General features: G+C 42.1%; 1 protein-coding gene across 2 annotated transcripts in view; it reads left to right on the plus strand.

Annotated features, from left to right (window-relative positions):
• LOC127055333 (uricase-like) overlaps positions 1–27,976 on the plus strand; it is a 76,586-nt gene that overhangs the window by 21,126 nt on the left and 27,484 nt on the right. Inside the window, exon 1 of one of the 2 annotated variants that reach the window (XM_050962220.1) lies at positions 20,946–21,002. The exons of the other annotated variant lie outside the window; for it this stretch is intronic. Coding sequence (XP_050818177.1) covers positions 20,973–21,002 — 30 coding nt within the window. The 5' untranslated portion in view covers positions 20,946–20,972. Of the gene's footprint in view, positions 1–20,945; positions 21,003–27,976 lie in introns of those variants that run through there. 2 annotated transcript variants of the gene reach the window in all.

Genomic DNA, 27,976 nt, shown 5'->3' on the forward strand with positions numbered 1-27,976 from the left:
CCTGCTGTATCACCCACACCATGGCCTGAGTCCCCTGCACGCTACCCTGTGCTGCAGTCCAAAAGCAGCTTGGAAGACTCCATGGCTGGCTGGCACATGCAATCAGGCCCCATGAGTGACTGGGCAGGGCAACTCTGCCCCATACATCCTTCCATATTGACCTCCTCCCCTGTGGATGCCTGCATCTCCCTCCCACAGCACCACTAGCACAGGAAAGGAGAACAGGATGCCAGGAGTAAAGTGTTTCTGTCTTGTACATGAATTCACTGTCTGCACTTTCATTCACTTTGTTTTGATTTTTTTTCCCCTGTAAGGTTCCGTTATTACTGGTGTTTTGGTGTGGTAATGGCAGCTGACCTGCCTGTCTAAGGGTCAGTGTACTTTTCTAATACCTGTTTATAAATAAAAAAAATTATTTCATCAGGAAAGTTTATTTCTATCACTGCTTCACATCATATGATGCGTATTCAACATAATAAAGGTAAGCACATCATCAGGGACAATTGGGAATTAGTATGCAAAGACTTTCCCTCAATATAGTTATCTATAGCAATTCATAGTTCAATCATTTCCTTCCATCAATTCATATGTGAAGAACTGCCCTCCCCTCAACAACCATTCTGCGCCTGCGAAACGTGTAATTAAACCATGTTTTGCCAGGGCCTCTGAAATCAGGGTACAGTTTAATAACTCAAGGCAAAAGGAGGTTTTCAAGGTCCCCCCAGAATAATGGTGAGGACAGTAACTCTATTTATGACAGTGTCATTTGGTGCCATAGTGTCCCAGCCTGTCCATGAATGTAGACTCCTGATTGGTGGAAAACCCTGGCATCACAAACCTTTCCAGTGCAACCCATGCTGACATTCACAAATCACCCTTTGTGGTCCATGAGGGCCTGCATAACAATGGAATAGTACCCTTTGTGGTTTATGTGCTCCTTGAGAAGGGCAGACTATGGGCACATGAATCCCATCAATGGCCACAGCACAGTCTAGAAATCTCATTCACTCAAAGCCAGCAATTACTTCAGAAATATCTTTTATGCCTGCCACCTGGGGGTAAATCACATGCCTGATTGCCTCAGAAACTTCTGCAATCACTTTACCCATAGTTGACTTTCCAGCACCAAAATGGTTTGCAACGGACCTGTAACAGTTTGGCATAGCCAGCTTCTAGATGGCTACTGCAATCCACTTCTGTATTTGCAGGGTTGATCTCATGCATTTATCTTTATGCTGGAGGGTCAGGACAAGCTGCTTTCAAAGATCCAGAAACGTAGCTTTCTTCATGTAAAAGTTCTGGACTCACTGCTGGTCATCCCAGGTCTTCATGACAGTGTGATCCCCGCAGTCTGTGCTTGTGGCCCTTCTCCAGAAACACCGATTTACATCAAAGGCCCAAGTGTATTGAGAAGCGTCTGCTAGTTTAAGTCTGCCATGCCTGTGTACTCCTCCTCTTCTGCTTCCTCCTCTTCCTGTTCTATCATAATCTATGTCAGATGCCTTTGGTGAGTTAGAAAATGGTGCTGAAATCTCCATCAGCATCTCATGGCAGCTCTGACCATTTCCTGACACAGGAGTGAAAGCATAAGCAAGAGAAGTTCTGCAATAAGTGCCTCTTCCTTGTTGCTGGCTCCAGGAGCTGGGATCATACAGACCAAAATGACTGCTCAGCAGGATGCATTGGGGCTGTTCAAACTTCCTGTAATGTGCAGGGTGCACAGTCAAGTTTTCCCCCACTGCACCATGGTCAAAGGGCTAGAGTGGCCACATTTCAAGTGGGCGCTAGGGAGTCTGCGATATAGTTGATTTGACTCAGGTCTGCGTGCTGCAGTCTCGATGCCAGAGCCCCAGGTTTGAATTTTCAGGCTTAAAAAATTCTTAATCTAGGGTTAACAATCAGTGTAGATGCTCAAGCCTTGGGTTCTCTTACCTAAAGTCAGCTCACTTGAGTTCCACTAGCCCTGGCCTTACATTGCAGTGTAAACATACCCACTGGTTCTGCACTGGCGTGTGTGTGTCTGTGGGCACATCTCATGGTTCTTTGTGCTAGACACCTAAGATTCTTTTCCTGTAAACTGTGAGAAACTTGTTTGTCCTTGGTGGGGAGGAATTGTGGGAAGGGGATTGGAGGACTATCAGCACTCAGATGATTTTGCCTGCATCTGCACTGCAAAATGGGCCAACTCCAGCCTGAGTTAAACTGGAGCTGAGGTTCTAATTCACATCTCTATGCTGGTAAACTAACCTAGACTTAAAGCACCTCCAAACCTGCATGGACAGGTAGGAGGTGGAAGGGTTGGTCTAAAAGGTAGGTTAACGGTACAGTGTAAACATACCCTAAATTTATTTCTAAACTGAACTGAAGTCAATGGAGCTATGAGTTATGTTCAGATCAATCCCTCTATTGCTTGAGATATTATTAGTATTTGGTATTCAGAGTTTGTATGAAAATTGAATAGATTTGAAGAATGGCTTATAATTTAAAAACATGAATTACTATGTAAAATATTATTAATTTGCAAGACTAAAAATAAAACTCAGCTTTCACATATACTCAGTATTTTATAATATTTTTATTTTTTTGGATCAATCCACTGGTTCATATCTTCTAGACTGGCAGTTTTCTCTGACTTCTGCTCTTTGATGAAACATGTAGTACTCTTCAGTTCCCATACAACTGTTCCTCTTTTTCTTTGTCTTGGATACCACAAAAAATAAATAAAAATGGTGTTCTTGCTTCTTTCTCCTCTTTCCTCTGTCTCCCGGGGTGCGAGGGACCTATCTGCTGAGTGCCTATCTGTGAACCTCTCAGTGAGTGGAACAGAACATATATAACTTGATGTCCAAGAAGAAGTACAGACCTTGCTTCATGAGCAGGGCCAGCTCTAGGCCCCAGCAAACCAAGGATGTGCTTGGGGCATCACATTTTCAGGGGCAGCATTCCAGCCATCTGTTTTTTGTCGTTGTTGTTGCTTTGGATGGCAAAAGCCTAGAGCTGGCCCTAGCAGCAGCAGCAGCACATGGGGGGCGCCCTGGGGCCGCTGTGGTTCGCACTGCGGTGGAGCAGTGCCCACGCCTTGTGGCTGGGCCAGGCAGGCTCCGAACGGGAGACACTTGGGCTGGGAGCCACCCTGTGGGATTCACTGAGCTGCCTGCAGGTGCCGCAGGGCGACCGCCCCCCAGCGCAGCAACTGGGGCTTAGTGAAGTGGCTTGAGCCATCCAGGGACTGTGGCAGGGCGGTCAGAAGCAGCAGCGGGGCCACAGAGGGTGGGGCGCTGCCGTGTGGTGCCCAGATCCCGCTCTCTGGGGCTCTGCTCCCTCTGGGGCTACCCTGCCCTGGCTCCTCAGCCCCCTGCCGGGGTGGTCCCCGAGCTCTGCTCTCCCGGGTCCTGGTGGCGGGAGCCCTGGCTGGAGGGACCCTGGGCTGAGGTGTGGCCCGGGAGCCCTGCTGCTTACCCTGACCCTGCCAGCACTGGACCAGCTGGAGGCAAGGGGGGAACGGACGGAGTCAGCACTGGGGTGGGGAGCCCAGGGCTGGGGTGGCAGGGGGTGCAGGTAGGGTGGGTGGGAGAGCCCAGTGCTGGGGCGGCAGAGGGTGCAAGTGGGGGAGGGCCCTGGTAGTGGTGGGGGGTTAGAGCCCAGGACTGGGTTGGAGGGCTGCCAAAATTTTGTTTGCTTGGAGTGGCAAAAAACCTAGAGTCGCCCTGTGCATGAGGGGGAGGTTGGACCAGAGCCAGGGGCCAGAATCAATCTCACCGTGGGGCACCTAATATGCCAGACATGATCCTGAGAAACTGGACCACATGACACTTGAAGTATATGAGCCAATTCAGACTGGACCGCACCTAAAGGATAGCAGCTGGACTAACTCAGAGGAGGGGAGACGAAGCAGATCAGATTTTCAAAGGGGAGGAGCCAGACCAGTTGGTCCAAAGCCAATCTTTCTGTGACTTGAGCGGTTTAGAGCAGATCTAAGCACGTGCAGACACACCTTAACTTCTTGAGGAAATACCTGCATTTTCTGGAGGGCAGGTGTGCTTCTCTGTGTGGAAGGTGAACACCAAGGCCTTTCTGTTAGTGGTAATTAGGCATGGCTTGTATTATATTAATAAGACATACCTGCACGTACTGAAGAAAAAAGATTTTATCCGACACCGGACGTATGATTCATTTCTATTCAAATGGTTTACATAATTTATTGCCTTCTGTCTTTTCATTATGTTTCTTTGTTTTCAGTTAATTGCCATTAAAGTATTTTTGTGTATTGTTGGGCTAGCTTCTAGGTACTAAATAGTGGTAGGTGTAGAATTCATAGCAAATCATTTATTAATTATATTTTGTTTCTTTCTGCTTGCAAATCATACACAAACAATGGACAATTTCCCCGCTGTCCAAAATTATTCACCAACAAATTCCTACAAATAATTATTTGACTGTAGATTGTTTGTGAACAGTTTGTTACACGTGTAATATTAAGGATGTCTTTTCCCTCCTTTGCAGGTCATCTTTACCTGCAGGTGGAGTGGAATCACAACACGTGCTTCCGTAATATGTATGTGCTTACCTATATTTAAATAAGAAAAAAAAATTAAAAGTGACTGAACCTCTGTGGGATAAGAGCAGAAATCATATTATTTAAATATTAAGTCCCTCTACATTTTATGTTATTGTATTTCAATGCTTCGATCTCATGCTCAGTAGTACTCTGCAAATACTTGTGGTGGATAGTTAAACAGTGGGCCTGATTCTCCTCTCAGAAGTAGTGGCTTTACATTGGCTGGACAGTAGAATCAGTACCCTTATCTACCTAGCATAACCAATATCTATCACAGGTATTTATAGAGTGCCAATGACACTTTATAGTCAGTTTTACTATTACCCTTTATAGACCATCAGTTACTCCCTTGCTGAAGAGACACTTACCAAATTATTGCTGGTAATGTTTGCAGATGACAGGAAAATTGGTGGAGTGGTAAATAATGATAAGGACAGTTCTTCAGAGTGATCTGAATTGAATAATACGCTGAGCTGACTTTAACAACGTGATTTCCGTACAGTTAAATCCCAGGCCATACATCTAGAAACAAAGATTATAGGTCACCCTTATAAGATGGGGTGGGGGCTGTATTTTGGGGAAGTTCTTTGGCCTGTATTATACATAGGGGTCAAATTAGATGATCACAATGGTCCCTTCTGACTTGGAATATATGAATCTATGACTTAGAAAAGGATGTAGGAGTCATGGTTGATAACCAACTGAACATAAATTCCCAGTGCAATGTGGTGGCTAAAAGATCAAATGAAATCCTTGGATGGATAAGCAGGGGAACACTGAGTCGAAGTAGGGAAGTTTTATTACCAGTGTACACACCATTACTGGAATGCTGTGTTGGTTCAGGTGTCCATACTTGGAAGAGGATATTGAAAAAATAGAAATGGTTCAGAAAAGAGCTACAAGAATAATCTGAGATATGGAAAACATTCCTTACAGTGAGAAATTGAAGAAACTCAAGTCTATTTAGCTTATTAAAGATAAGGTTAAAGGCTACTTGATCATGTCCTAGAAGTACCTAAATGAAGAGAATGTTTATGACAGTAGAAGTCTCTTTACTTTGGCAAAAGCAGAACAAGATCCCATTGCTGGAAACTGAAGATTGACAAATTAAGACTAGATGTAAGTGCAAACTTTATAATGCGGATAATTAACTATTGGAATAACTTACCTAGTGATGTGGTGGATTCTCCATCATTTAAAGTCTTTAAATAAAGAATGGGTGTCTTTCTCAAAGATATTCCCTAGTTCAACAGGAAGTTATGGACTGGATGCAGAAATCACTTGGTGAAATTCCGTGGCATGTGCAGGTCAGACTAAATAATCACAACGATCTCTTCTGGTCTCAAATTCTATGACTGTGAAACATCAACCAGGAAGCAGAAAAACCCTTATAAAACTCTACTGCGTGTTTGTATCAGGCTTTTTTTTTTGTTCGGAAAGTATATATCCATTTTTGGAAATGGTTACAAAAAAACCTGAGAAGCAAAAGGCAAATGGGCATGTGTCAAACAACAAAAAGCAAAAGCTTATAAAAACAAATGGACAAACTATACAAAGAAAAAAATTTTAAAAAGGGAAAACGGGGGTAAAACTTCAGGTATGTATCCCATTGCCCCCCTCTTTGTGGTCTGTGTGTTTATTTATATTGTAAACTCATTGGGGCAGGAACCTTTCTTCTCTTGTGTCTGTAAAGTGCCAGACATTTTTTTGGGCAATATATAAATAATACTAATATTGAAATAACAGAAGACAGTAAATATTGTAAAACATTTAGCTGGCAAAATGTAATGCTCCAAGTGTGGAGGAAGCTCTTCTTCAGTATGCACATGTATCTTTTATTAATAAAGCTCAAGCTATGCTTAATTACTATTAAGAGAAAGTCACTGGCATTTACGTCCCTCACATAAAGCCACCCCTGCCCTCCAGAAAACCCAGATAGTTCCCCAAGTTATGCTCTGTTAGCCCTGGCCTAGATTTCACCTTGTTTTATAGTCATTTACAGAAGAAGCTTGTCTGGTTCAGCCTAGTCTGAGTCACTTCCTCCACATGAATCAAGTAGGATCCAATTTACCATGAAACTGGGACTTGGGCTATGTTTCGTAGAAGGGCTGTTGATCCCTAACTCTAGGTTGTGCTCCAGTGGTTCAGCACATTTTGTGCTCACCCTGCCACTCACAAAGTGCATCCCAGAAGACTGACCCTCCTTTCTTCCATGATAAGGGGTAGGGAAAAGACTCAGGAACACCCTTTCAGTAAGAGATCACTGTACGCTGTGGATAAGGAAGAATTAGCTAAGCACCACTTTGCTGTGTCCGTATTTCCAATCTAATTAGATTTTTTTCCCTGGCCAGGTTAGGAAAATTGGATGTTGGGGTTATTTTTTGTTTGCTAGAACTGTGTATGGACGCTTTCAAAAGCTGAGAAAGGAACCTGAACTTAACACAGATGTTCAGGAAGAAGTGAGCATATTCAGTCTGCAAGCAGGATCACATCCACCATGGGAGAATGCACCTGGACACAATCTCTGCAACTGAACTTCAAACAAAATGGACATTTAGTAGTTTATAGACATTTAATTCAGTTAGTCCTGTCGATTGTTAAACAAGTTGCCTCACTTGATATGTAACTTCACCTAATCCTAATTATTTCTTCCCAGTGTGTAGGTGATGGGACTGACGTGCACTCCTCCACCTTCCCACCAGCTCCTCTGCTCTAGCCATTTTGCCACCCCAAGCACAGTGGCACGCCACGGGGTGCGCCCTGCCACTCGCCGGTCCCGCGGCTCCAGTGGACCTCCCGCAGGCATGCCTGCGGATGCTCCACCGGAGCTGTGGGACCACCGGACCCTCCACAGGCACGCCTGCAGGAGGTCCACCAGAGCTGCCTGACGCCCTCCCTGCAACCGGCAGAGCGCCTCTCGCGGCATGCCGCCCCAAGCATGCGCTTGGCGCGCTGGGGCCTGGAGCCGGTCCTGCCTACAGTCTTCCAGGATGCATCATTATTTTATTATACAACCTGCAGGGCTGATGTTATTGATCTGAAGCTGAGCAACAGAGCTGTTGAAAAATGAATTGCAGGAGGTCCTGCCAAAGCAATTCTGCAGCCTGTATCCAATTACTCATAAGAAACAAATCCTAATCTGATTCTTTTTCTTTTTCTTAGAATAAATTACTCAGTAAATTATTGTTTCCTTGTTGATTTCTGTTAAGGATTTTTTCCTGTTCTCTCTCAATATTCTTCTCAATTTCTCCCTATATTTTGTTACAAATAAATTCACAATTCTCCATCCTGCCTTTTCATTCTCCTGCTCTGAGACCTGATATTTGCAATTTTATTTTATTTTACCCATTTTTTTCCTTTTCTTTCCTTCTCCTTCTCATCCTGCCAGGAGCAGCACTTTCACTCTGCTGTTCTGCTTGGAGCAGACCATCCATTCACCTGTCTGTTGTGTGCATGGGATCAGCCACTTCGCTCTGCCATCCAGAAAATGGGCAGTACTAACACTCCTCCATGCCGTCATGGAGCAGGCTTTCTTCTCCCATACCACAGAGGATGATCCTGTCCGCTCCCCTGTCTCCCTGCCCGTCCGTCCTCCTGTCCCACCGGAGAACTGCCTGTCATTCTCCCATCCCTCCAGGGAGCAGCCAGTCTGGTCTTCTCATGAGACAAAAACAGTGTATTTGGCTCAGGATGTTTCCTTCCTCGATGCCCTTATGTGGCATAGGGGGCTCCTGTCACCCTCCCGGCCAGTTGGTCTCCTCTTGTTCCAGGAGCTTTGGGCTCAGTTTCCTAACATTCTAAGAACAGCTGGGTGGAAGCCAACAGCCATGAACTTTCCAGAACATTCTCAAACCAGTGTTCCAACATTTACATACATGACACACTCTGGCAGAAACTGGAAGGAGTTACGTCCTGAGGGTGAAAATCAAGCCAGAGTGGCCTAAGTGGGGCTTAAATGGTACATAAGGGTCTGGTATGGGCTCTGTGAATTTCACCCAGATTAAGAACTAGGCTTTGACTAATCCTGGGAATTAATAATGAGTTGATATACAAAAAACTGTGTTTAGCAGCAGTTAGAGTTGCTATAGTACACCCGATACAAACATAGAAAAGCATAGAAATGAAAAGTTATCTTTTAATTTCACATACCCCCTACTCCTCCATTCATAGGCACACACTTTATCATCACTACAACTACTGTATTCCATAGACCACACACTGCAACCTCAAATCTGTACGCATCCTTCTTTCCAGACTGTTTTTTCCTGACAGTGGTGGCTGTGGACATTTGTTGTCATAGTTGGTTGTGTTAGGAGAGGGTAGTTTGGCAAAGGGGTGTGACAGAAGGGCAATTGAAGGGGGTGATGGTAGGCTGACAACCTGAGTGGGGTCAGAGTTAAGGTTACGTTGCATGGTCCATGGTGTATAGTAGTTGTTGCAATGGTAAAATGTGTGCCTGCGAGAGGAAGAACTACATACTATGAACTGGCTTTACTTTCCATTTGTGGATTTATGCTAAGTACATCATACAGAGCTGTTTGGAAAAATCCCAACAAAACATTTTTTTTGTCAGATTTGCCAATTTGTTGAAGACAAAATGTTTCATGGAGATGGTTTGATTTCAGCGATATTTGAGTGGAATCCTGGCAGGGTTCTGGTCTGTTTTTGGGGCAGCCCACTTGCAGGACTGCCTTGGAGTCAGAGCTACCAGGGCTTCCAGAGTCTAAAGCTCCAGGACGGGTGGGTGGGCTGGCTGGCAAGGAGACTGTCTTGAAGTTGGGAATCCCTGGCCTTCCAGGGTCTGTGGCGCTGGGGCAATCCACAGAGAAAATATCTTGGAATTGGAGCTCTATTCCCCATCATGGAGAATTTTGAAAGATTTGGTTTTCATTCTGAATTGGATAGAAATTACATTTCAAAATATAGTAATCCTCTGCAAAGCAGAATTACCTTTCTGTGCACAGCTGTAATGTTACGTGTGTAGCAACTTTAACAAGCTTACAGCCAAGTTTTTGTGTATTAATTTGAGGAGGTTTTTTAATGCTTAAGAGTAGGAGTGGGTGCTTGGCCAAGAGACAGCTGGGACGGGCAGACCTGTGCGGAGGCTGGAAGTGAAGTAGTTGATGGGGAAGATTTTAAAGTAACTGTACATGCATACTTATGTGTCAGCAGCTGCACATATGTCAGCAGCTGCACTTATATACCTTTTCCATTGTAAAATAAAATTTGAAAGAAAAGCATAGTTTTCATAATGGGAAAAAAATGTGTATTGCAAACTGGCTTTGGAACAGGGGCTAGAAATTTGGCCTGGGAGGTGGAGAGGAGGATGTTGACCTGATATTAGGAATATAATTTTTGCTATTTCTGTGAAAATTTGGGCTAGTTATAGGATTAAAAAAAATCGCAGTTCACATGTGCTGAGTTAAAGTTTGGTAACTAAAATTTACAAAGATTCCATCTGTACCGAGCATGCTTCATCCCCTCACAATTCTTGTGTGTTAACCAGATGGTGCATACACCATCCCTATAGAACAACCAAGCATGCTCACTTCTGGGGCAACAGGGCCTGAGCAGGGCTTTCCCTGCAATTACATAAGAACGGCCATACTGGGTCAGACCAAAGGTTCATCTAACTCAATATCCTGTCTTAATCCAGTGGCCACTGCTAGGTGCCCGAGAGGGAATGAACAGGTAATCATCAAGTGATCCGTTCCCTGTCGCTCATTCACAGCTTCTGGTAAACAGAGGCTAGGGACATCATTCCTGCCCACCCTAGCTCATAGCTATTGATGGACCTATCCTCCGTGAATTTATCTAGTTCTTTTTTGAACCCTATTATAGTCTTGCCCTTCACTACATCCTCTGGAAAAGACTTCCATAGGTTGACTGTGCATTGTGTGAAGAAATATTTCCTTTTGTTTGTTTTAAACCAGCTACCTACTAATTTAATTTGGTGACCCCTAGTTTTTGTGTTATGAGAAGGAATAAATAACACTTCCTTATTTACTTTCTCCACACCTGTCATGATTTTATAGGCCTCAATCACATCCCCCCTTAGTTGTTTTCCAAGCTGAAAAATCCTTATTTTATTAATCTTTCCTCATACGGAAGTCCTTCCATGCCCCTAATAATTTTTGTTGCCCTTTCCTGAACCTTTTCGAATTCAAGTATATCTTTTTTGAGATGTGGCGACCACATCTGCATGCAGTATTCAAGATATGGGCATACCATGGATTTATATAGAGGCAATATGATATTTTCTGCCTTATTATCTATCCCTTTCTTAATAATTCCCAACATTCTGGTCACTTTTTTGACTGCTGCTGCACATTGAATGGATGTTTTCAGAGAAGTATCCACAATGACTCCAAGATCACTTTCTTGAGTGGTAACAGCTAATTTAGACCCCATCATTTTATATGTATAGTTAAGATTTTGTTTTCCAATGTGCATTACTTTGCATTTATCAACACTGAATTTCATCTGCCATTTTGTTGCCCAGTCACCCAGTTTTGAGGATCCTTTTGAAACTCTTCACAGTTTGCCTGGGACTTAACTATCTTGAGTAGTTTTGTATCATCTGCAAATGTTGCCACCTCACTGTTTACCCCTTTTTCCGGATCATTTATAAATAAGTTGAGTAGGACTGGTCCCACTACAGACCCCTGGGGGAGACCACTATTTACCTCTCTCCATTCTGAAAACTGATAATTTATTCTTACCCTTTGTTTCCTATTTTTCAAACAGTTACCAGTCCATGAGGGGACCTACTCTCTTATCCCATGATAGCTTACTTTGCTTAAGAGCCTTTGGTGGGGGATCTTGTCAAAGGCTTTCTCAAAATCTAAGTACACTATATCCACTGGATCCTCTTAGTCCACATGCTTCTTGAACCAGTGAAAGAATTCTAGCAGATTGGTGAGGCATGATTTCCCTTTACAAAAACCATGTTGACTCTTCCCTAACAAATTATGTTCATCTAAGTGTCTGACAATATTGTTCTTGACAATAGTTTTAACCAGTTTGCCCAGTACTGATTACAGTCCCTGTAATTGCCAGGATCACCTCTGGAGCCCTTTTTAAAAATTGGTGTCACATTAGCTATCCTCTAGTCATCTGGTACAGAAGCTGATTTAAATGATAGGTTACATACCACAGTTAGTAGTTCTGGAATTTCATATTTGAGTTCCTTCAGAACTCTTGGGTGAATACCATCTGGTCCTGATGACTTATTACTGTTTAATTTATCAATTTGTTCCAAAACCTCCTCTAATGACACCTCAATCTGAGACACCTCATTCTAAAAAGAATGTCTTGGGTTTGGAAATCTCCCTTACATTCTCAGCCATGAAGGCCAATGCAAAGAATTCATTTAGTTTCTCCATAATGGCCTTATCGTCCTTGAGTGCTCCTTTAGTATCTCGATCGTCCAGTGGCCTCACTGGTTGTTTAGCAGGCTTTCTGCTTCTGATGTACTTAAAAATTTTTTTGTATTACTTTTTGAGACTTTGACTAGCTGTTCTTCAAATTTTATTTTTACACCACTTCATTTGCCAGAGTTTATGCTTCTTTCTATTTTCCTCACTAGGATTTAACTTCTACTTTTTAAAGTGCTCCTCAGAGATACCAGAAGTTGCTGTGGCACCAGACATAGGAACCAAGAGCAGGGAAATTATCTCTCCTGTGCTCTCAATACTCCTGCTAGTGGTGCCCAGCCATCATAGAAAAGGAGCCTGGCAACCTGACTAAAGTGCAGAAGGGGGAGCAACTGGAGGAGGGGGGAGTGGGATTGGAGCCTGAGAGGGGGTTAGGAGCAGGGGGCAGGAACAGATGGGGGCCAAAGACCAGGGGCATGGAACAAGGAGGGAAAGAGAGGCAGGAGTCAGAGAAGGATAGGAACAGTGGGTACTAGGTAGGAACTAGGGAAGGGGATGGGGCAGTAGCTGTAGAGATGGGGGAGTAGGAGTACAAAGGGATAGAGAGAAACTAGAGCAACAAGTAGAGAAGGATCTGTAACTACTAGAGCACACTCCCCTCCAGAACCCATTATCCCACAGTTTCAACATCCTTTTGCTGTCTAGCAAATAGGTGTGAAACAAACTCACCATGTCTGTGTCTCCATCCCTTTAGTGGCAGGTCTGCACAGAAGATAACAGCCTTCTCCGCTACTAGTAGGAGGGCTGTGCTGTGGATCTAAAGATTCCTACCCTACTTCTGAACTGTGGCAGCAGCAAGGAAGGGAGAATAAAGTGATGACATTTGTGGGTTTTTTTCAATATTTTAAACTGTTTATAACCATAGGAAATTACATACAAAAAATACATTGAAGGAAGGTTAAGATTTCAAAGTCAAGCACTCAGAAGTTAGGAAATGCCAGAATTAAGGTTGTCTGTGTAATCCAGCCCCATTGTGCGTATGTTTTATGACACAGTCTTCAATTACATGATAACATACTGTTTTTTCCAGTAGAACTCTGCCTCTTTCAGTGCCCAGGATGGAGATGCTCTCAGGGGAAGTTTAGGGTAGGGTAGTGAGGGAGGCTGTTGTCTGTAGGACCCCTGCCTTGTTTTGTTGCAGTAGTTGGAAGGTATGCAATGAATGAGAAAGCAAAAGAATATTCTCAGGGTTTAGACTGTTGAATGCCAACCTGGAGAGCTGAATTCTAGCCCTTTTTCTGCAAAATGGTTCCTATGTGATGCTAGACAAGACTCATATACCAGCATTCTCACAGTTGGCCACAGTGTGCTCCCCATTTCTGGGTGCCCAACTTGAGACACCAGGGATTTGATTAACAGAAATTCTGAGTACGCTTGTAACTGCAATTGAGGTCAGTGGGAGCTCTTCTCGGAACCTACAAAGTACTAGATAATACTAAATACTCTGAAAAATCAGGACCCAGGTTTCTCAAATTGGCACCCAGAATTAGTTGACCTTTGATATCAGTCTCTGTGGTTTCAAATGAGGATAATGCCATCTCACGTCACAGAGTGTTGTGAAGATAAATTCATTAATGTTAGTAAGGGACTAAGATGCAACAATGAGAGCACCATCGAAAAGCCAATTAAGAAATTAAGTTCCCTAGTGAGTGTAGGGTTTGGATGATGTGCAGTAAATAATGCACAGGGCCGCACTCTGAATGATGAAGACAAAAAGAAACAAGCTACCCATTCAGTGTTCACTGTCCATCCTGTACATTGAATGACAGGGGCTCTGTGGAAAAAATTGTAGGTAATTATGGAATGAAAGATTGTTTCATAATGCATACACCAAAAGGGGCCAGATTAAGGTGGCATGAGCCCTTCATTTTTGGCATTTCCTAACTTTTGAGTTCTTAACTTTGCAACTTTAATATCTTTGGATGTAATTTTTTGTGTGTAATATGTTTCTATATACTGTAGGCATATTAGTATGCTATTCAATATCAAGTAGGATGACCAGATATCCCGATTTTATAGGGGCAGTCCTGATTTTTGGGTCTTTTTCTTATATAGGGTCCTATTACCCCCCACCCCCATCCTGATTTTTCACAATTGCTGTCTGATCACCCTGCCAAGCCACCTTGGAACATGGTAATGAAGGAGTTCTCTCTTGCTGAAAGAAATCCAAGTACTTTGAGCATAATCTAATATAAGCACGTATACTTTCCAGTACAAGAGTTAATTGTTATAGAGGAAGAAATAGAGAAACTTGGTCCAGGTAAGATAGAGTAATCTTGGTCAAGTAACAAATGTAGTGGAAATAGATGGGAGCTGTGTAAAGGACTCGTGTGGTTCAGGTACTAGTTATTAGTTTGATAGACTCTTGGGGATCTGCATTATGTGAAGTGATACTATGCACTTGGAAAGCTCAAAACTTTACCAGTAATGAAACAAGTAATTCAAATGTTAAGTTTCGTTGCTGAACAAAGCCATGAGATTGCAGGAGATCAGAACCTGCTTAATGGACATATTCTTCTCTGATGGAACACCACTCTTCTGTCCATAGAGTTACACTAGTGTAATCATTGACTCCTTGTGGGGTCTCTGGTGTGCTATGCTACACCATTTCCTGGTAGTGCTCCAGGTGTGGTATTCCTAGGCAAGTGCTGTAGATGTTTCAGCTGCCAAAGCTCTGTGGGCCTTAACAGCTGGTGGGTCCCAATATGCACTTCACCGATTGCTTACAACACCATGCTCTAGACTCTAGGGGCATCATTTCAAAAAACATTCAGGAGGAGAAGGGAACAAAGTTGTGTCAGTATACAGAACATTATATTATATCCTGTAACATCTGGGGGAGGAAGAAAGCAGAAGACATAATGGAGCACATAGACCTATGAAAAGTCTGGGGGAGGGACACAACTGCCCCTCATACTCTATAGCAAATAATGCCCCTGCCAGACACCCGGCCTCTGTGACCCTATTCTTCACCAACTGCTACAGAATCTTTTCTTTCCTTATGACCTATCACTCTGCAGCTAAGAGCAAGCATAGCAGCAGCTGATTTACTCTCAGCGCATCCATCACACAGTCCTCTATTGACCTTTTACTAATCAGCAGACTGATCATACTAGAGACTAATCCATATGTGTCAATCTGACCTCATCATACTAAGAAACCTCCAGCTAGGCTAAATTTGTAGAAGAAAAAAATAGTATATGATTTTTTTTTTGTTCATTTTACTGTTTTTCTTCGGGTAGTGAAATTAGTATTTATGAGTATGGAGAGGAAGTGTCTGTATGTGACACATGTGAAGCGTAGGCCTAATTTCATTTTATTTTTTAAAAAGGGAACTTCTAATTTTGGCTGTCTCAGTTTTCAAGCCCAGTTTAAGACATCTTGGCACTTGATTTTCAGAGGTGTTGAGCACATGCAGCTCACATTGATTTCGACTGGCATTGTGAGCACATGAGGTAGGCACACAAATTCACAGACCGCTTTTGAAAAACTTGGGCTTAATTTGGAAAACTCAATCCTGAGAAGGTATGAGGAAGCCAAGGTTTGCCCTCAGGATCTCTGATTTGCCATTAACAGTTTGTTCTGATGATGTAATACTTGTCACATAAAAGCCTTGCTAAAGAGTTCTGTGAAAACTGGTCTTTCAAGCTTAGAAAATCTGTGTTCACAAAGCAGCAGTCATTATCCTAATTGGATGCCAGATGCCTAATTATTACTTCAAACACAAGAACAGAACAGCATCAGCAGGTTTCATTTTTTAAAAATCTTTTCAGCAGATGTTTCTAGCCACACCTACTTCCTCTTACAAGTAATGTTTTTCTTCTCATGACCATATAGCCAAATACATAGTAGTTTATGCAACACATTTTGTATGGTTTTTTTTGAAGAGCTTAGCCTAGTCCACAACTTTTACCTAAATGTGAATCTTTCTTGCATTTAACATGGTGGCATCTTTAAATTAGTTTCATTATACATACTCTGCGCTGGATTTACTTCAGATGCTGTTAGAACCAAACCTCTTTACATTTCTTTTTTTAGTGCCAAATCCTAGGCCCTTGCTACATGGGAACTCCACACTGGTTTGACTAATGTAGTGTAAATAATGTGCCCAATACCATGGTGTCTGAGAATGTCGTTTGTTTCTGCAAAGTGTTGAGCAGTCTGATTGTGATCCAGGAAAACATTTAAGCAGGTGTTTAATTTCAAGCATGTGGGCAGTTCCACTGGAGCAGCTAGTGATCATGAGAATAGTGCAAAAGATCAGTTATGTGATCCTGATATTTTACAAAGAGTCTTCCACAAATGTTCCCCTCAATTTTCTATAAAAAGCCTCATACCCAAGGCTCCATGTGCTTGCAGAGAAGGGGTGAAGGACTGTTGAATATACTAATTTGCTTTCCGTCTTACATAAAACACATTCTGCCATAAACATGAACAAGAATGGGGGCAAAACCAGGGCAAATAAACTTAAATTAAATCCAATGTTGTTGGAAATAGTTAGACATTTATGCCAAAAACATACAAAGTATATTGGTAGCTTAGCACAATGTTCAACATGCACATTTTAAAATGCATTGCTGGGATAAAATGGATATTTCCAAAAACAGAAATTGTCACACACAAAGGGGAAACCCCAAATGACCCAACTTTACAGGCAACTTGAGAAAATAATAATCCTTGATGGATAGTCAATCATAAAAGCCCATCCAGCTCCAAGCATAAAACCTTATTTAAACCACAGAGCAGAAATTGCTGCACATTTTGGGATTCTGTACAAAGGACATTGGGTAATGATATCCAAAAACACAAGGTCAAAAATGCTAAGCATGATTCACAGTGCCTATCTGGACACTGAAAAATATAAGACAAAAGCCCAAAATGTCCTGTTGTGGCCAGATGTGAATGCTGCCACTGAAGGGGAGGTATCCAGGTGTGAAATCTGAAATAGATGAAGGAAACAAAATACAAAAGAACCACTAAAATGACATGGAATTCTTGATTCCTCTTGTTTCAGTTTGGCACACATCTATTTAAATTTAAGAGATGGCCTTTTACTAGTGAATTACTATGCAGATTTTTTGAAATTGAATGATTGCACAATGCATTATGTCACAATGCCAATAAACATAAATTACAGTTTCCTCACCATGGGATTCAAGAAAAGTTAACAACAGACAATGGCCCACAATTTAGAAGTGGATCATTTGGGCAGTTCTCTTTCACAGATCAGTTTAAGCACACCATGTCATATCCATGCTATGCACACTAAAATTAATCAGCAGAAAATTCAGTACACGCAGAAAAGAGCTTGATTATTTAAAAGAAAGAAAGAAAAGCAGGAGCAGGAACACTGATTTCCAGGGATCCAGCCATATTCTTCACTCAAGACAACTCACAGTGCTTAACTGGAATCACCAGTTCAAAGACTGATGTTCAGGACAAAAACCTCAGTGCCAGCATCTAACCAGCATTTGAGCCAAAGACAATTCATTCTGGCTATGTCTACACTACTGTGGTAAATCAACCTATGCTATGCAACTCCAGCTATGTGAATAATGTAGCTGGAGTCGATGTACCTTAAGTCGAGTTACCATGGGGGGGGTCAATGGGAGAAACTTTCCTGTTGACTTACCTTACTCTTCTCGTAGGGGGTAGAGTACAGGGGTTGACTGGAGAGCGATCTGCTGTTGATTTGGTGGGTCTTCACTAGACCTAGTAAGTTGATAGCCGAGGGATCGATCTCAAAGCATCGATCCCGGCTGCAGTGTAGATGTAGCCTCTGAAGTACTTGTAAAAGAACTGCATGCCAATGAACTAGAACAGAAGTACATAGTTACCTCCATTCCAAGTCAGACGGAATGTCAGATTTCAAAAAGAAGTGACTGGGAGCTTGCTAAGGTAACTGCTAACCACCCACACCAAGGTTAGGCCTCATAACCACCCACGGGGTCAATCCTACAGTAGGAACAGAAGACACCTGAGACAAAACGAAGGAGAACACTGGCTTTCTGTTTCTTGAGGGCATCTAGGATGCTATCGGCAGTGCTCAGAAACACCTGTCCACGTTCACTGAGAACGAGTCCCATCAAGTATATCAAACACAGACTCCAGGTGGTGAATCTGTCTAAGCAACTGATGAGGCCATTGCAGAAGGAACTGTTTGGAGAACAAGAAATGGCTTTGTGATTAAAAACCCACTGAGGTTCAACGATGGTAGTTACTGACCCATGTCCAATGCTCAGATGGAGGTTCTCTAAATCTCTACCTGTTTGTATTTTATGAATTATCTATATTAGTTTGTGGCTGTTATTTTTAGTAGACACTATAATATTTTTTGCATTTGTTATTTCAAAAACAGAGCATATATAACAGGAACCACTGGAGGAAGTGAATACTGAACCCTTCCATGCGACAGTGGTACCAACCTTATGTAATTATGACCCATTTTGAGACTGTGTCCAAGAAATAAAGAACAGTCCCTTACCAGCATTCCTGCATGTCACACCTTTATTGCATTAACATTGTAATTTATTTCACTGACAATCATTTTTGGCAAAATATCCAGCTAATCATTCAAACCCAAATTGCTTCACACAGTTTTCGAAATCCTCAGCTGTTCCCTATCCAGCAGCCCACATTTCCAGCTTCTTCTCTTCAGCTCCTCGTATGAATAGGGTGACCAGATGTCTCGATTTTATAGGGAGAGTCCGGATTTTTGGGTCTTTTTCTTATATAGGCACCTATTACTCCCCTGTCCTGATTTTTCACACTTGCTGTCTGGTCACCCTAAGTTTGAAGTTATGCATACTCCATACAAATGTTACCTTGAACATTGCCAAGTGTTGTTGCTGGCTATCTTGTCTCAGTTAAGTACTTTTTCTGTACTTTGATCCTGAAAACTCCATGGAGTGGATTGATAGTACAGCACCATACGATACATGTACCATTGGAAGGGGGGCAAATGAGGTGTATTATTTGGCAGGACATTTTAAAAAAATACCAGCCATTGAGTGGAGTCAAGCTCATTCTAAGGAAATAGAACTAGCTCTTCAGAAGTATTTTATGAGCAAGAGACACAAATCTCTCTGGAAAAGCTTTAGTAGTATCCAGGGAAGAGAGAACTCCTTAAAGGGCCTGGAAATCATCCCAATCTTAACTCAGTTTGGTGGCAGAATTTTAACAAGAGCCTTCTGGGTGCCCCCCAAAAGTCCCCTCCTGTACTGCACTGACAGAAGAGGTCAAGCAGGGACTCTGTAGCGAGTGGTTAAAGTAAAGTCCAATAGACGGGGGAGCTCAACAGTTCTACTGACTGTAAGTAGTTGTGGATGTTGCCATCATGCGGTGATGATGTTATATCATCTTGCATGACATAGGGAAGAGAATGGAACAAGAGGGAGCCCAGGATGGGGTGGATGGGGGACTCTTAATTTGCTTTTAGCAGAGGAGGGGGAGCCGGGCTCCTCCACATTTCTACTTGCTGTCCATGCCTGCTGCATGATGGGACCCACAGAGATGCTCAGGAAGGTGGGGAGATCTTTCAGATGATCTCCTTGCTGTTGAATTTTTCCCAAGGAGCCCTCTACAGATCTTCATTCCCATTTATCCTTACACAGCTCCTGGGAACAAGGCCTGCAGAAGAACTGGGCAAGAAGAAAAGTCGATGAGGATGGTTCCCAAAAAGGGGGGAAGTGCCAGTGGGGAGCATTGGATGGAAGTGTTGGGGGACTGTGTCCTCATCCCCAGGCACTGGGGAGGAACAGGAGACACTATGCCTCAATCCATGCTGCTTTTCTCCCAGCTGTTCTAAACAGTGAGAGAAGGAGGATGATTTAGTGCTGAGGGTACTAGCCTAGGACTTGGGAAACAAGGGGTCAAGTCCTTGCTCCGCCACAGATTTCCTGTGTGACATGGGCAAGTCATTTAGCTGCTCTGTGGCTCCATTCCCCATCTGCAAAATAGGATTCATAATTCCTTTCTTCTTTCCTCCCTGGGGTGTTGTGAGGGTAAATACAATTAATGTTTGTGGGATGCTCAAGTACTATGGTAATGGGGGCAGATAAGAACCTAAGATAGATATTCATCCAGTACTGATCTCTGGGACATGCACGCCTCTGAACTTCATCATGGCTAAGCATCAGAGTAACCTGCCCCTCTCCAGAGCCTAGGAAACTGCACATGCATAGGGCCTCTCTAATGTCATTCCTAGCAGCCAGCATGGCTGAGTTATAGATTTCTCCCAGGGGTTGAGGTCTGTCAGCCACACAAGGTATGTCTGGACTGCAATCACAGGGTGTGATTGCAGCTTGTGTAGAGAGAGCTTGAGTCCTGGAGCAGTGAAGCCATTTTAGTGTGGGCTGCAAAACCTAGGTGAAACGCTGGGTAAATGCTGGAGTAGCCCATGTTGCTGCAGCTTCACTACTCTGGGACCTGAGCTAGCTAGATTAGATTTAAACTAGCTTGGGTACGTCTACTCCCACTGACGTAGAGACCCTGTTACTGCAATTTAGACGTATCCGTAGACACCCCAGGGTTGATTCTGAGTAGCTGTCCCCCACTGCAGGATTACACTAGCTTTTACTGGGGCCAAATATCTTTCATGTCTTAGCTTGTGCCATAGACCACGACAGAGTTATGATTTCACCCTTGGAATGTTTTTAATGATTGTTTTGTCTTTGAAGTGCTGCTTCCACTTAAATGGAATTCCCATTGACTTCAGTGGGATCAAGATTAGGATCAGTCCCCTTGTCTCTGTATTCGCTGTAGCTTTCTTTCTTGCCATAGATATTTTCCTTCATTAAAGTTTCTGCCCAGGGCAGAAAAAAAAATGCCGTGCTGCAGAATAAATTGTGAAATATTTGCATTTGTGAGACCAACCCCTCAATCACTGCTCCTCCTCTGACATTAAGATGACATCTTTTATAGAGCAGCAGCAGCAGCAGAAATTACTTATCTCAGTGATCCAGGACTCGGAGGTAACAATGCAGCAGCCAGCAGTGTGCCACCTGCCAGTAAGTTTTAACAATTTTCTCTCAATGCAGTGAGAAGCAGTGATGTTAAATGTTAAGGTATATTTTTGTGTTCACTTATTTATTTTGAAGCGGTCAAATCAGTTTAGCAGAGTTCACTGGCAACTAAACATGACCTGTTTAGCATCCAAAACTGAGTAGAAAAGAATGTGTCAAGTGGGAGATAAAATGAAATATGGTAAAACTTCTAAACAGAGGTGTTTGTAACCTAATTTTGATTTTTAACTGTAAACTAAAAAGAGTGTAAACAAAGGCATTTACTAACAACACCCAAATGAAAGAATGTGAAGAACCCAACTTGTTTGTTATTTATGCTCTTTATTTAATTTGTGCATTTCTCACAGCCTGGGCAGCGAAAATGAATGAATTACTTTATTTTTCAGATTCTCTGCTCTAATGTTTGGGTTGCACATGTTGCAGGGGAAATTTTATTAGTTTAAAACCAACTGTTGTCTTTGACATTTTTTTTTTAAAACTGATCTGTTGGTTTAAAACTTCTTTTTACAAGATTTAACTTTGGGTCAAATCTAAGTTCACTCTAATGATTTGGTTTGTGTCACTGTTTAAGTCATGGACATTTCCTTCTTATTTTTAGTATATTCAATAATCTTTTAATTTTACTTTTCACTGGTGCTTGTAGATATAGAAAGGGTTTGGAGGCTAGACAGTTTTGTCTTTACCTCACTTCACTTTTTCTTCACTTCTTAAGTATAGTTTCCTCCCCCCTCAGATTAGTTTTCTCCGATCTTACATTCTTTTCAGGTGTTAATTCAGTATATATTTCTTTGTGTGAAATCTCTCTCTCTTTCCCCAAGACATTCAAGCGGACATGTCTGATTTCTGTCCCTGAATCTGCTACTAGCCAGGACAAGTCACTTCAGTTTATGTCTTTCATTGTAGTCTCTCTCTGCCTGAGTTTTCCCATCATTAAAATGGGGTGAATGATGCTTAACCACCTTTGTAAAGTGCAGTGAGTTATAGGGAAAGAAAGTGCGATAAACAGGAAGCACTAATTATTTCTCTTTCTCTTGGTTCTTTGCTATCCTGCCCCATGGCCTCTAAACTCTCCATTCCTCTCCACCTCAGGGTTTGTCTGCACATTGCCTCCATTTTCCTTTTCCCCAGGTCCTCTGTTCCACCTCTCTGAGTCTGCTCTCCCCAGCCCCTAGAATACTTTCTCTCCCTGGGTCCAGTTCCCCTCACTCCTTCCTTGGATTCTCTGTTCCTTTTCCCCCACCCTTAAGGGAGGCCTCCCCTTCCTATCTTGTTCTCTTTCCCCACGTCTTGGGTTTTCTATTCCCACATTGTCCTTCTATCCTCCATCTCTCTCTAACCATCATTCCCCACCTCCACTGCTATTAGCTCTTCACCTCTTATGCCTCCTGCAACCTCACTCCCTTTCTCTTGTTTCTCTCTCTCCATCAGTTGTCTTCTCCTCTCCTGCCTTGGGTTCTTTGTTTCCCTGACTTGCTCTCTCCTCCTCCAGCTGCTATCTTTAAAAGCCGGAGAGGAAAGCAGTGAGAAGAAAATCCTTCCTGATTCACAGCAGCTAAGTCAGAATCAAGGATGTGAATGACCTGCCTAGCCAGACTTTCAGAGGTTGGGGAGCAGATAATATTGCAGCACCAATGGAAAAGATTACATTCTCCATTAAATTTGGTGTGGTTTTATAGAACCCTATTACATTTCTATAGAATCATGCTGGCTTCATCTCTATTATATTCTATAGGATTGTTCTATAAGGGGGATGTTCTTAAGCTGCTGCCCTCTGAGTTTTAGAGCACATCATAGGCAGTTCACAGAGTATTCAACACCTCTCAGTCTCCAAAGTCCAAATCTCTGGGACACATTGTAGGACAATGACCCGAAGTGAGAGATGTGAAAAAATAAAAGGAACACAAGAATCTCTAAATATTAAAGGACTTTTAAAAAACATAAATAATGTTGTTTATCATCCCAGTGTCACGAGTCAACTCTTCTGATGTCATCAAATTACAGAGAGCAAGTTATCACAGGATCAGTTTGGGATGGAGGCCAATCTGGGTTTTAAGAGAGGGATGTCCCTTCTAATGACTTACACCAAGTTGTAGTGAAATTTCAGTACCGTAGAAGTTCTCCTGCACAACTAAATACAACATACCCTCCTCTGTCACCTCTCTGTTCACTTCTCCAATTCACAGCAGGTAGGAATATGAATTATTGTTGGACCTATCACACACAAATTTTGCAGTGGATTGCAGTGAAGACAATATTCTGCTCTTATAAAGCTACACTGTTTGAACATTGTTCCAGCAATGCAAAATGATCAGTTGGATTGGAGCACATTCCTTGCTTCTCCTCATCTTTCAAGAGTCTCATAATTATCCCCAAACATCTCATGTGCAAATCTCAGATCAGCAAAATTATAAAAAAACAATGAAATAATATTAAAATCAACAGGAGTCACTGACATCACTTACAATGTACATTACTTTTGTCAATAAGCTGGATATTTTTTACTATTTCACTTTTTTAAAATAATTAACACATCAAATATACCTTATACAATATACCTCATGTGTTTAAATCTAAGTATGGAAGGATCTTTACTCTTAAGTAAATGGATTAAAAAGCCTATGGAAAAATATATTCTGAACAATGTAACCTATTTAAAATAGAAAGGATATAAAATTTAGCTCATCAGTAGATACCACTTTTAAAACATCTTTGGTTGATCCCTGAGCTGACTAGTAGTATGTTCTAAGAAGTTCTGAGGACCAGTTGCTGAGAATCCGGAAGGACTGGTCTCTTAATCCATTCTGACCTTGAAGATACAGATTTCTTTGTTCAATATCTCAGTATAAAACCTAGTGAATCTAATGTATAATCCGGGTATTTTTAAAGTACCTAATCACTGTGGTATCCAAGGCATGATGTTCCAGTCTAGGATCACAGTACTTTGGAGTAGAGAGCAGAGACCAGTCAGATTTTGCCATGCTTTTCCTTGTGTTTTTAATTTTTTTCCCCCTTCTCTCATTGTCATTTTCTGTCTGTAGCGATGGAGTCTGGTCTTTCTTTAGCCCTGTTGTTGTAGGAAGGATGTTGTGAAAAAGCAGGTCTTGCATCATGCTGTGAACGCAGTTAGCCTTGGGCTCATATTGATTTCTAGTGCTGGGGCATCTCACAGACTGTGGCAGACACCTGACAATGATGTACCTCCAGCCCCTGCATATTTCACCATGGGCACAGATGACTTCATGCCTTTTAATGCAATTAGGGGGCTGAGTAACCCAGGAAAGCATTTTTCTGAATACTTGAAAATAAAGGTATAATCATGTCCACATAGTAGTTTATAAAAATTAATATATGGGTGTAGGTGTTTCTAGAGATAATTATTGAACGTAGTGATGTGTTGCCAATTTTTAAAGAAGGGGCTCCCACAAAGTTGTTCTTCCTCTCCTTGGCTGAACTTTGGGAGCTAGAGGTGTGTATGCATGAAGAGAATAGAAGGGCCAAAGAATTTATTCATTTGTTTTTTCAAAAATAACCCTCTCTTCCTGTAACCGCAGCCAAGCTGAAAGGAATCACTAGTTAGCAGTAGAGTAGGATGAGAAGAAGGTATGTACTATAAGTTGACTTTACATTTCCTTGTTGTTGTGAGTTTGTGTCAGGCATATTGGGGCTGATCCTCAGCAGGTGTAAATTGTCATAGCACAGTTTACCCCAACTAAGCATCTGCCTTCTTGGGTCTGATTTTTACATCTTCTGCTCCCTTAGCAAGCAGCTTTAGTTTGTTTTAATGTTCCCATTTTGTCTTAGTGGGACAGTGCCCCCCCTGCCAGAACAACCATGGGGATGTCTCCTGCAGACACACCAGAAAAAGAATTAGGCAACCCCTCTCACCGGGCCATGGGTCTGAGGCATCAGCCTTCTTAGAGCAGCAGCCTCATTTCAACTGGATCCCCTCAGGGGCATCACACAAAAGATCCTACAGGATTTCTTCTCCAGCTGCAGAACCTTCACTCCAGGGGAGAGGATGAGGTGGGCAGCAGAGGGAGAACAAAACTGGAATATTCTTTTTAATCACCAGAACAGCAGATATAGTTGCATTGGGTGTTTAACTTCTTTACAACAGAGTGGCAGATTTAAAAAGAAAAATGTACACATATATTTTAAAGTGTAGATATTTCAAATCTAGATAATGGACTATAACATGCACTAGCTTTCTGAATCAATGAAGTACAATATAGATTTCACTCAGGTTGCCTGAGCGCCCATCCTTTTAAAAGATCCATAGAGTTTCTTATTGATCATAGTACTCATTAGGGAAATGAAGAGACTGGAATATCTATTCTTTCTTTATGCTTGCCATAGTATGTTGACAGTAGATACCTTTCATTTGTCATGAAAATACAATGAAAGCAAAAAGTAATAAAAGCTGCTTCAAATCAAAGAGAATCAGAATTGCAGTTGCACCTGTTTCTATACCCCCAAAATGTGTGATATATAAACCAGGCATGTATATGATCATATTGCTGTAACACTTATCCTTCCTCACCCGGTTGCCTCCCTACTGTTTATCACCGTTACTCATTGTGTCACATCTAAAATGTAGAGTCTAAGCTCCCTGGGGTAGAGGCTGTGTCTTATTTGTCTTCTGTGAAACATCTCTTGCACTTTTGAGTGTTGTATAATAAGAAAATTAAGAAAAAGAATTAAAATGTACCCTTTGAATGTCTGGTTGCACAGACTAACTTTTGACCTGGAGACCAAGATTATTAGACAACAGTTAAAGTGGTAGTTCGAGTCCTGGGATACTCATGACTATTGAACACCATGACACAGCATCTGACACAGGAGGTACAAGCTGTGAACCAAAGTGATCAGTTTGGTAAAGCAGCTCCATCTGCGAACACCTAGGCAAATATGGTCCACTCCTGAAGTTGTTTTCCCCCAGGTTGTCACTAGATGTCAGGGAAGATCGCATTCGGACCTTGCTTACATTCTCCTTACAGCTGAGAATTTGTCATCCTGGCCCAGGGCCGTAGCAACAAAGAACATGGCCCCCTCTGAACATATGTCCGGAGCCCCTTACAATGCAGAAACTGGAATGCGATATTTATTTTATACAATATACAGGGTTCATATTATGTATACATAGGCCTACAGTGTACATGTATTCCGTATTTACACAAAGCGCTTCTTTTGAGCCTTGTTCTCCACAAATTGGTTAATCAATGCATAATAGTCCAGAGATCTGGCAATCTTGTTTTCGACTGAGATAACTGCAAGCGCAGAAAGCCTGTCATCTGTCATGGTTGAGCGCAGGATATTCTTGATCAGTTTCATTCTGCTGAAGCTCCTTTCATTACCAGCGACAGTAACTGGTGAGGTCAGAAGAATTCTGATGCAAATGCAAAGATTCGGATATATCTCCTGAAGGCTGTTCTTGTATATGTATGTTAAAAAATTGTTTGCCGTGACAAGTCCTCTCTCTTTCTCGATGACATAAATAAAATGATTCAGTTCCATTATGAGTTCATTGGCATCAATGTCTCCCATTTTTCTTTCAAAATTTTTGCTATGATTCTCCAGTTCATTTTCTCTGTGACACTGCTTCAGGCTGTTAGCGTTGTACAGAAATCCAAACAACTTATACCACTCCACGAGTTGGTCAAATTGTGATGAAACAGAAGATATGGCCTGATCAGTGAGAACAAGAAAGAACTGCGATTTGAAATTTTCTTCAGCAGAAAGACGACTCTAATCATCAGCACATTCGTAATCAAACATTCTCTTCTTACGTCGCATCCTGGTTTCTGGAAATACCTGTTCAATACCCATATTCTCTGCTATTTCACATGCATTTGTGACCACAGAGTTATATCCTGTATTTTGATAGTCTTCCAAAAACTTCATTATAGCACCGACTTCTGCCTGCAGTACGTCAATTGACACATCTGGTGACTGAATTAATTTGCTGGTTTTATTGACGTGAAATAGTATATCGTACCATGTGTACACAGTCAGAACAAAAGACCACATAGTAACATGGTCTAAAAGCGCACCAGCTTCTGTTGCTGTATTGCCATCTTTCTTTTCGAGCGCATATTCTCGCAAAGATGACAAAGCATTGCACAATTCTTCAAGGTGATAACGCAATGGCTTCACAGCATCAATTCTCGACTCCCAACGAGTGTCCGATAACCCTTTAACAGATATTGGCACATGTTCTTGAACTATATCCCAATGTGAAGGTGAAGAAGAAAAGATAACGTATATTCTGTTAATCAGACCGAAAAAGTCAACGGCATATTTCGATGACTTTGCCACGTCTGAGATCACAAGATTCCAAGTGTGAGCTCCACATGGTACATACAAGGCACGGTCATTTATTTCTAGCATGCGGGCTTGAACTCCTTTATTCTTTCCTTTCATATTTGCGCCGTTATCATAAGCTTGGCCTCTCATGTCAGCAATGTCTATTCCTAAGTTGTTTGCCTTTTCAAGAAACGCTTCCAATAAGCCCTCGCCAGTTGTATCATGAACATTAAGAAAACCAACGCTTCACGAATATTGACACCATCTTCACCGTTGCATTCAACAAAGCGTAACACCACAGACATCTGTTCTTCATGTGACATGTCTGAGTACAGTCCAAAATAACTGAATAATATTTTGCTTTTTTAAGCTGCGCTATGTTGGCATCTTGAATGTTACTGGCAACAAGTTGAATCAGCTCGTTTTGGATCTGTGGACTGAGGTACTGAACATGTATCTCTGCCTTCTTAATCCTCTGTAAAAGTTCGCTGAGGACAGTATCATACTTTGCAAGCAATTCAGACAGTCCCAAAAAGTTGCCATTCGAAGGATCGCCGAGCTTTTCATTACTTCCTTGAAATGCCAAGTTTCTTTCGGACAAGAAAATAACAACATCAATCATGCGTTTGACAACATTTCTCCAGAAATCTCTTTCT

The sequence above is a fragment of the Gopherus flavomarginatus genome, chromosome 7 (genome assembly GCF_025201925.1).
Source record: "Gopherus flavomarginatus isolate rGopFla2 chromosome 7, rGopFla2.mat.asm, whole genome shotgun sequence".
NCBI classification, from domain to species: Eukaryota; Metazoa; Chordata; order Testudines; family Testudinidae; genus Gopherus; species Gopherus flavomarginatus.